Source organism: Danio aesculapii, chromosome 14, assembly GCF_903798145.1.
Source record: "Danio aesculapii chromosome 14, fDanAes4.1, whole genome shotgun sequence".
Taxonomy (NCBI): domain Eukaryota; kingdom Metazoa; phylum Chordata; class Actinopteri; order Cypriniformes; family Danionidae; genus Danio; species Danio aesculapii.
The window spans coordinates 22793962-22805228 of record NC_079448.1 but is presented as its reverse complement, the minus strand read 5'-3'; the positions used below and the strand labels follow the sequence as shown (position 1 = coordinate 22805228).

Below are 11267 nucleotides of genomic sequence, written 5' to 3'. Positions count from 1 at the left end.
CATCCATCCATCCATCCATCCATCCATCCATTTATCTAATTAGAAATGAATTTCAGTTTTTTTGGTCTAAACAAATTTAATATTTGCTTCAAAACTGTTTCTATTTCAAATTCTAAATGTTTAATTTTATTTTTATTCCAAGTATATAATAATAATAATAATAATAATAAAAACCTCGCACTTTACCTGGCACTTTCCTTGCTGACATCCCTGTATCAAACATCAGTTCGGGTTTTTTCAGTAGGACGGGCTTTCTGTCGTTCTGCTCTTGATCTGGTGTCTCCTGTGCTCCTGCAGACTCTACAGTTTGAGCGCTGGTGCGAGATGCTTCTCCATCCAAACCATAACGGTGCAGAACTGGTGTCTTTCTCAAGCGCACTCCAAATGGGTTCTCCGGGTTCTTCTCTTCTTCCACAGGAACAACTTCTTTCTGCACTGGCAGTGTTGGGGAACTCTGAGTGCGGGCAGGTTTGGGTCGATCTTCAAGGATGGGAACAATGAGTTGCGTTATTTGTGGAGCTGGAACATTAGTGTCTTCAGTCTGTGACTCTGGTGAAGCCAGTGATCTCTGCCATGCAGGAGTGATGGTGAACCGTGGACGAACCTCAGCGATGCTTACAGGCAACTCAAGGACTTGCTGCTCAGAAACAACAACCTCGGCTTCCTCTGAAGACATTCCCTGAGGCTCACCAGACTCTTCCAGCTTGTTGGGTTTAGGATCCTCTTCCTTCTCTAGAGAAGACATTGATGAATTGGAAAACTGAGCCTGGAGAATTGGACTTTCCTGCTGAGGAGACACAAGCACCTCAACAGGTGAAGAGTCAGAGGCTTCAGGCTCATCACTGGTTTGTGTTGACCTCCAGACATCATCTCTATCTGTGTGATCAGATTCAGGCACGTTCTCCACATTGAGCACCACTAAGTCTCTTTCATCATCTGAAGCTTCATGGTTTTCAGGCTCTGGAGAACTTAGTTCATCTTCTTGAGGTTCAACATCATTTATAGAGTCTTCACTTTTCTCAGGTTCAACCTTTGTCAATTTGTCATCTTCATCATCTCCACCATCTCCATCATTTCCACTATCTCTATTATCTACATCCTCTCCATCAACTCCACCATCTTGCATTTCCAATTCAGCTTCATCTTCAGTAACATCACTTTCTTTCACATTGACTATAAAAGCGACTGGCGATTCTACCAGCTCTTCATCTTCTCTGGCACTCTCAGCTTTGTCTACTTGTTTCCCCTTATCTTCTTCAGGCACTTGCGAATGACTTGGTTCAACAGACTCCTCACCGGTGAACTCCAGCAGCTCCTCCTCTGTGGTCTCCTCTGAGATTTCTCCAGAATCAACAGATGATTCAGAGAGGGAGTCGGGTGGTGGAGCTTGCTCATTTATGGTCACTACAGGCTCGGAGGGAATGAGGAGATCTTTGATGTCTTCCTCTTCAAGCTGAGCAGCAATGCTCTCGCTATTTGTGTCTTCCACCTAGAAAAAGGAAGCAAAAGAGCTTAAATCATTGTAAGGAGCTATGTTTCCATCCAAAGATGCAAATTTAATTTATGTGCATAACTGGAATATCGCATATAAGACATGCGAATAGAGCAGCGTTTCCATCCGAGTAGTCAAAGAGAACAAAATCGTCACTTTCTGATTAACTGGCGACAAATATCAAGAGTAAAAATGAAATTTTTCTTTTATTTTCTTTATTTAATAAATGACTTCGCCTCAGAAGACACACAATGAACGCGTGGTGGCGTTTGAAGGCATGAGACGCGAAGCACAGACACTCCCGACAATTCTGGAGGTAATTAATGATATAATAACACTAATACTGAAATGGTTATGTAATTCAGAATGACCAAAATAAAATTTCAGATGTTTTACAATGTGCTCAGGCTGCTGGTTTGTCCTTTAACACACATTTTTATCATCACATGATCTCTTATAACAAAATCACATGACCTTTTTTAATGCGCATACTGGAATTTGTTCGGTAAACGTGTTTCCATCATAGTATATGTGCATCTTTTCTTATGGATTAAAAAGTTTATCCTACTCAGTTATGTGCATACAATTTTTGTGATGGCGTTTCCATCAAGTGATTTTTCATGCGCATATCCAAAATGCATATAAAAATATGGGGATGGAAACATAGCTAATGAGGATGTGCATTTTTAAAAATATATATTTTATTATTATATCTCATTTTATTTTTTTTTTATAAAAATACATTAAGCTGATTTGAAATAATAATACCACATTTTTGGTGCTGTAAAGTAAAAAAAAAAAAAAAAAAAAAAATATATATATATATATATATATATATATATATATATATATATATATATATATATATATATATATATATATATATATATATATATATAAAACACTAAAAAAATAAAAAAAATTCCTTTGGGTCAAAGACATTTTAGGGTCTTTGAGTGATTTTATATACACAGAAAGCATATTAAAGGCATGTAAAGTGCCAAAATATGAGCCAAAGTGTTCAGTGCAACAAAAATGTACTATTTAAATAAAAAACAACTCTCTTATTCTGTAGTTTAGATAAATAAAACAATAAGTGATGAATCTTAATATTTAAAATTTGAAATGATGATTGTAAATCTCCTCCAAAGGCCAGATGGCGCTCTTGTAAAAACTACAAACACCCATAAAAGAGAAACCCAGGAGGAAATCCCCATAGTGTTTCATTCTAAAAAGAAGGTTCAACTACTTTCATTGATTCAGCATGACGAATAATCACATGATTACAGAATCAACACACTTTCTGAAACACCAGACTGAAGTTTAGTGGAAAAACATGTTATTATAAACTATGTGGTAAATTCACGTGCAGCCTTTACTACACCGAGCCGTAGTTCACAGAGTAGTAACGCAAACAGCTTCATTATCACAAAGCTATTATCTTGATTTCATTATTATCCAATACAATTAAATCATGTTCTTGACAGCATGTTGACACTTTTCTTTAATACATAGTTCACCCAAAAGTGAAAATTATTTATTATATTGTATTGTATTATATTATATTGTCATTGTGCAAACCTCAGGTTTACAAACCTCTGGTGTATAAAAATATTGAGCAAAAAGCTGCAATGTAATAAATACAAAACAAGACATGAAATTAATATAACTTAAAAATACAACAACTTGATAATGACTGTCAATGCAGTTTCAAGCGTCTTCTACATGTGTGAAGAACATGTTTATGAATAGGTATACCACAATGCACATTGGATTGTTAATTGGTGTTTCCGTTTAAAAAAATGTCAGTATTGTAATGCACAGTCACTTTTAGATGAAGGCATATGAGTTAAGTGCATTTATTGCTCTTGGGTGTAAACTGTTTTTTGGCCCATTTGTGCTTTTATGGATCTGAAACGTCTGCCTAGTGGCAGTATATCCAACAGATAATCCAACAAATAATTCCAAAGGATTATAAGTTTCATTTATTTGTTGAACACCACATACAATTCTGAGAATGTTGGAAATTGGTAGCCACTGACTTCCATAGTAACAACACAGATGTCAGTGGCTACCAGTTTCCAACATTTTTCAAAATAACTTCTTTTGTCTTAAACAGAAGGAAGAAACTTGGAAGGGTTATCAAGTGAATCTTAATTTTGTGGTCAACTATCCCTTTAATTAAAACCGCTAGTGACTGTACTGTACCTCACTCTGAAGACTGATGTTCTCATGCTCCAGTGTGAGTCCTGATGCAAGAGGGCTCTTCAGGGAGCTCAGCACTTCCTCCAGCAGTGACCCCTGCTCCTCAGGAACGACCTCGCATCCTGTGTCCAACAGGAAGTCATCAGCTTGCAGCTCAAGTGTTACAGGAATCTCCCAAGAGGATTGTGGGACCTCGGATTCGGGGACGTGATCACGTTCCTCTCCTTCAGTGTCGTCTCCAGCTGAGATGGAGGACGTTGGAGAGGTTTTCTGAAACTGGCCGGAGTCAGTCATTTCCTCATCCTCATGTTCAGAAGCAAAGGATTCGTGGTCTGAAACACTAACCTGCTCTCCTGGCAAATCTAGACAACAAAATAACAATTATGGGTGACACTTTGTTTTAAGGTGTCCTTGTTACACTTTGATTGTATGTACTGTAGTAACAACAATATATTATGCATAAATACATGTAACTAACCCGGAATATCATTCCAACCCCAGCCATATGCTAAATGTAACTTGTTAATTAATATTACTCAGTACTTAAATGTACAATTACACTGTAGCAAAGCACATGGTAAAATAAAGAGTAACCAATTATTAATTGTTATAATAATTTGTAATTCACTTCAGATAAAATCATCTGCTAAATGACTAAATGTTAATGCATTAAAGGGGTGGTCCACTACAATATCATATTTTACACTAAAGTAGCTGTGTGAACATCAACAACATCTCTGAATGTAATATGCTCAAAGTTCAATGCAAAGGAAGACCTTGGCTTTTACAGATTTAGCTTGGCAAAGCCAACAGTGAATGAAGTTTGGGCACTACAAAAGAACACATCTGGGTTAATAAGATCATAAACCTTTTAGGTTATGCACATACACCCAGCGCAGTGAAGGTGTGCGGCCAGAGGCGCTGTAATGTTCTAGCAGAAAAAGCTAAAATGCCATCCAAACGTTACTATTTCCACAGAGCTTGTTTCTGGATTTGGGCTTCCAAAGGACACGACACAAAGAGAGAAGTGCTTACAATTTAATTTTAATTATGTTTCAGAGAATTATAATAAAGATAGAGGTAGCATTTGATAAAGGACAGTTTCCAGAATCTCTCCCGGTTCAGTGCTGGATTCGGCTAAAACTCCTCAAAGAAGGAGCAGATCCAACCATAATAGAAGAAGCTGTGGATTGTGAGCCACAACCTGTAAGTGTTTTTATTTGTTCAAATTGATCTGTTACATGCATAGGGCCTAGCAATAATGGTATGGCAATGACATAAACAAGGATGTAAACAATGGGAAATGCTGTTTGGCATCGTTAACAATTTAGCTACATATTTATATTTATCCGTCAAACCCCTGTAAACACCCACAATCGTCACCTGCGCTGCAGTGTCTCTCTATGCGGCTGCTTTCCGTGTGCTCTACATCTCAAACAACCAACTCGCAAAGGATATGTGAACATTTCATATTACTTACACATGCTTATAACACGCATATATATGAAAGACACTTCGAGAGAGAGTAACACTTTCAAGAGAAAGACAATCAGAGCCTCTTGAGGGTGGGCTTTCGGAGGAACTACAAAATATGATTGTCGTTTTTATGTCAGCTGAGTAGCAATATATAATTAAAGTAAGACGTTTGAAAAAATAACGTGATTTTTTACAAATGAAGCATGAGCACACATTGCTTTGCACCCTACAAACAAAACCAAGCCTTAAAAATACACTCTGGACCAGCTCTTTAATAGGCAAATTAGCAACAAATAAACAGAAATATTGTTCAGTATTAATAAAATATATTGTATTAATTTTACATGAAGTGTATTAATTAACATGAAAAAAATCCTGAGTCCGCAAAGATTTTTTTTATTTTCGTTTTCATTTCATTTTATTTTTATTTTCAGCATCATTACTCTAGTCTTCAGTGACACATGATCCTTCAGCTAACATTGTAATTGTACATTTGGTAGTCAATTATTACTAGTTCACTATTATTAACTATAGTGGTTGTTATTAATATCAATGTTGAAAACTGTTTTTCATTCATTCATTCATTCATTCATTTTCTTTTCAGCTTAGTTCCTTTATTAATCAGGGGTCACCACAGCGGAATGAACCGCCACCTTATCCAGCATATGTTTTACACAGCGGATGCCCTTCCAGCAGCTGATTTTGCTTATTAATATATATATATATATATATATATATATATATATATATATATATATATATATATATATATATTTATTTATTTATTTAAGGATTTTTGGAAAAAGTCTGTTGAAAATATGTTTTTCAATATTAAAAATGTCACTACTGTCACTTTTAATTCAATGTCAATATAAGATGTCTTTGCTCCATACAAGTTTTATTTTTTCTTCACAAAACCTTTCAATGCTACTCATGGCATCATGGTTTCCACCAACATATTATTATCAATTTTAATAACAGTTGTGATGCTTTTATATACGCAATAGCTGTTTTTCTAGCATCAAATTGAATTGATTTCTGAAAGAGCATATGACTAAATGCCATAAAATGATCAAAAGAATAAATAAACGAATTTTAAAATAAATATTAAACGCTATTTTTTATAATTGCAATAAGATGGTTTTTATGTTAGCATTAATAAATACATGTACATATACCTTCACATTCATGTTCTTCAATGCTTGTAACCATCCGGAGTTTGTCCTCTGTGTCTCTGAGCAGTAGTTTTTCCCTCAGGTCTCTTCTCTTGTCCAGCATTTGCCTCTAAACATGAATAAATCACACAATTCAGTTCAACTACAGAAACAAACCAACACCAATTTCCCCCCCCAGTTTGGATGGACTATTCCTGAAATGCTCAAAAAGACGAGAATAAAACATCACTAACAGCTTGCTGGCCTGAAATGATAAGGCACCATAAATAATGAAAGTGTATGAATGGTTAATGTGAAGAGTCTTACGCTGGCAGGCTTTCTCTTGGCACGAGCGTTGGCTTTGACAGCGATGCGGTGACGGGCAGCTGAACTGTCTAAGCAGGACACAGAGCTGGCAGGAAGACTGAAGTCCACTGGGACAGATGCTTGAGGGGTCGAGGGTCTCGAAGACGCGTCATAAGACATCTTTATATGATCAAGGGGGACAAAGAGGACAGATATTGGTAAGTCTGAAATAAAGGTACCTTCCACCACTCCACCAACTTCAGCAATTTGTTTACAACTTTATTACAAAATAATGGTGCTGTTAAAATTCTTTCAAACCACTTCCCCCCCACCCAAAGCCTCTATATGTGGCTTGCAATTTAAAATAGGTGGTCGTATTCAAAGTATTTCCTTCCGTCCTTAAACCAACCCTAAACCAGAGTGGCATCAAAATAGCAGAAGCAGATTTTGTGCAAGGTCATAAATGCATACATGGTGAACCATAATAATAATGAAAAAAACCCAGACACTTTCACCACAGCTGATACATCACGATCAGTCATGACTGTCTAGAAGTTATTTCCTTTTAGGATGAAGTGCAAACAAAAACTTCTCCAAGAGAAATTATTGTAGGTTATTGTTGGCAGTGATTTAATTGTTTGTCCTCACCACTGTGAAAGTACTGTTTTTTTCTTTCAAGTCTTAGATCTGCAGCACTTGACCATTGATAGGTAATCATGTAGAGAACGGTTAAAGTTCCCCACACTGTTAAAATGAAAAATTCTTAATTGACCTTATAATTCATGGAACAGTTCATTATGTATGGCTTTCATGTAGTGTGTAATATATGGGTTTGTTATTGTAAAATGTCTGTAAATCTTTAAAGAGCAAAGTGCACAATAAATGGAGTTTGCCAAAAGGAAAAACTGATTCTGAACTGCCTGAAATCAGTAGTCATTTGCATAATGGCAGTATACAATTTAGCTTACCCACTGGTTACCTGCAAACAACATCTCCTTTGGCCAAAAAACAGTAGCTGAGAAAAGTTTCGTTCATGTTTTTGTCATGTTCATTCATTCATTAATTTTCTCTTCGGCTTAGTCCTTTTATTAATCAGGGGTCGCCACAGCGGAATGAACCGCCAACTTATCCAGCACATGTTTTACGCAGCGGATGCCCTTCCAGCCGCAATCCATCTCTGGCAAACATCCATACACACTTACACTCATACACTACGGCCTTCCCAATTCACCTGTATTACATGTCTTTGGACTGTGGGGGAAACCGGAGCACCCGGAGGAAACTCACGCGAACACAGGGAAAACATGCAAACTGACCCAGGCGAGGCTCGAACCAGCAACCTTCTTGCTGTAAGGCGACAGCACTACCTACTGCACCACTGCGTTGCCTTTTTGTCATATTAACATGCTGAAAGAACTTGGATTCAAACTTGTTTGGTAAAACTGAAGACATTAGCTATGTTTTCATCCACCTATTTTATGCACATTTTGGATATGCACACAAAAAAACGATTGCCAAAATGCGCATAAATCTTGAAAATGTGTATAAAAACATATGCGCATAACTGGGTAGGATAAACTTTTGATTCGATAAGAAAAGATACTCATAAACTATGATGGAAACTCTTTTACCGAACAAATTCCAGTATGTGCAATAAAATAAAGTCATGTGATTTTGTTATAAGAGTTCATGTAATGATAAAAATGTGTGTGAATGGACAAACCAGCAGCCTGAGCACATTGTAAAACATCTGAAATGTTGTTTTGGTCATTCTAAATTGCCAGTATTAGTGTTGTTATTTTATTAATTACCTCCAGAATTGTTAAGAGTGTCTGTGCTCTGCGTCTTCAAACACAACCACGTGTTCATTGTGTGTTGGCATACTGCCTTCTAAGGCGCAAGTCATTCATTAAGTGAAGAAAAGATTGACGCAGCTTCTCCTACCACAGAAAATTACAATTTCACCTTTGATATTTGGTGCCAGTTAATCAAGAAGGGGCGATTTTGTTCTCTTTGACTCGTTGGATGGAAACACTGCTTTATTAGTACATCTTATATGCGATATTCCAGTTATGCGCATAAATGTTATCACATCTTTGGATGGAAACATAGCTACTGTTAAAGTTTGTATGGCTGTGTTTAGAAGAGCTGAGGAAACCTTCCGAGCTGGAATTTACAGTGCCTATAGAAAATCATCATACCCCTTTGAAATAGTTACTTTATTTGTCATACAGCCTGAAATCAAATCACATTCCAGATAACTTTTCCAGCCTTTGAAATGTTTTTGTAGCCTTCTCCTAACCTGTGCCTTTCTACAACTTTATCTCAAAAGTCGTTTTAAAGTGTAATGGGTGTAATGTGAGCAAAGGTAAAGATTTTAGCAGGGTATGATGCTTTTCTATAGGCACTGTAGATATGTTAATAGGCGTTTTGCTTTCTGACATGCACTGCAAGTGAAAATTCACAGCAGATTGAGCCATCTAACTAATCAAAGCCCTCAGAAAGGAGCGGGCAATTTTAATGCTTGACTAATATGAAGAACGTGGCACAAAGCTTTGTGTGCTTGTCATCTCATAACTAGCACCCAAATCAGATGAATTCAATACAGGATCATTGGAAATATGTGCTTTAGCCTCCATTTTAATGAAACCACAAAATCATACTGTACTTAAACGTATGTTTGAATGAAGTTTCTAGGTAAAATGGACACTTCAGGGCAGTATGACAACAAGAACTATTGCTCCTTTTCACACTAATGATATTTATATTCACATTATAAATGAATAAAGGATTTTGTTTTGTATTTTCTTTGCACAGCACCAAATAAATATCACAAAACAACTCAACAGTCTATATTATATAGCATGGTTCCATAAAAGAGAAAAAAGTAATGTAAAATCAAGGTAAAACCTTTTCTCTTACGTTTGTTTTTGAAAGTCAATGTTTCGTTAGGTGATCTGTGTATGGACATGTACAAGAAAGATGTGCGTCTAAAATGTACAACAAAATGTACCCCAAGCAACTTGGGCTCAGCTCAGATTTGCAAAAATGTAAACAGTGCCCCTAGTGGATTTGTTATCTGAAATGTGTAACGAAACACACCCAGAGCAATGTATTTTATGTTTTGCAAAAAATGCAGACTGAAAAAACATATTTCCAATGATCCTGGGCTAAATACATTTTATGCATGCTTTTTAAAACAAATAAAAACAGGATAGTTAGTATTCGAAAATGCAGTGAAGAAACTACATTTGTGGAGAAATGCTTATGACATATAAACACACATCAGTCCAACTACTTGATTTAGCATCTGTGTAAGTACTATGTTTGGATTTATCAGTTTAAATAATAATAAAAAATCCATGTAAACTACTGAGCAGGTGCTGAGAAAAGTGCTGATGTTGCAATGTATATTAAATTTCAGTGAAGTATTTTTGACCTTGGATCCAAGTAATCTATTGTATGAAACCTACTACAAAATGAGGACGCTTTAAGGTACCACAATATAGACATTTTAATAAAACAATGTTTATTCTAAACTGTTACCATGTTCTTCGTGCAGTAAGATTTAATAAAAGAGAGCATTAGTACTTTTACAAGTGGAAAAACATGCAATAATGTGCTTTTAACAGTGCAGTATGTCAGGAACTCATGTGAGTGAGTTATACGCGAGACTGCAGTGTGTTTGTGCAAGCGCTCCGGTCCAGCTTGGCAGCCGTTTTGACCCAGATTGCTGGAATATCCCATTTCCAGCAGACAGCCAGGCTGCAAGGGTGAACCGCTGGAATGCTTTTCAGACCACACTCCTACTTCACTCGTAACCCCTGCAGTCGAACACTGTCTAATACAACCCTCAGAAACCGACAGTCAGGACTTAACAATGCTGTGAAATGTTTGTAATGATCAACTGATTTGAGTTTTCACCTAAAATATCATATACTTTTCTTTCTTTTCAGACCACTATGGATAAAAGATTTAAAAAGGGCTCTGGTTGTGCTTGACCATATAATGGTGAATAAAAATTGGTGCATAATAAATATTTGAGTCCTGATTGGGAAATAACATCCAATTCCGATAGAGTCTGAAACCACGTGATCGGGCCCAATTTCCGATCACGTGATCGGACCTGGACATCCCTAATATACATCCAAACACTTCCATAATGCACGAGTGTGCTTTTGTCGTATTTTTGATTAAATACTTCTTTTAAACATAAAAAAAAAAAAAACCTTAAAGGGACAGTTCAACCTAAAACTAAAATTCAGCCACCTTTTACCCCTCCTTAACCTGATCAAAACCCAATTGTTTTACTGTCTTTTGTTACTGAGATATTTAGAAAATGCTGGTTGCTGGAACCCATGGACTTCCACAGTATTTGTCCTTACCATGGAAGTCAATTGATACCAGAACCAGCATTGTTTAAAATATCTTCTTTTATGTTTAAGAAACTCAAAATGGTTTAAAACCACATGAGGACAAGTAAATGATGAGCTAATTTTATTCTTGGGGTGAACTATCCCTTTACACTCATGAATGGTAATATTATAAACACAGTATATACAGTTGAAATCAGAATTATTAAACCCCCTTTTAATTTTTTTTTCTTTTTAAATATTTCCCAAATTATGTTTAAC

At 36.3% G+C, this 11267-nt stretch overlaps 1 protein-coding gene across 4 annotated transcripts in view; it reads right to left on the bottom strand.

The window, feature by feature from the left end:
- The window catches only part of zgc:66433 (uncharacterized protein LOC321250 homolog), an 84649-nt gene that overhangs the window by 6331 nt on the left and 67051 nt on the right, over positions 1 to 11267 (bottom strand). For 3 of the 4 annotated variants that reach the window (XM_056472114.1, XM_056472111.1, XM_056472113.1), the window contains 4 exons: positions 6655 to 6813; positions 6352 to 6457; positions 3701 to 4059; positions 187 to 1489 (listed from right to left, as the gene is read on the bottom strand). In XM_056472114.1, the coding sequence (XP_056328089.1) occupies positions 187 to 1489; positions 3701 to 4059; positions 6352 to 6457; positions 6655 to 6813 (1927 nt within the window). The remainder of the gene's footprint in view (positions 1 to 186; positions 1490 to 3700; positions 4060 to 6351; positions 6458 to 6654; positions 6814 to 11267) is intronic. The other variant, XM_056472115.1, reaches the window with a different exon arrangement.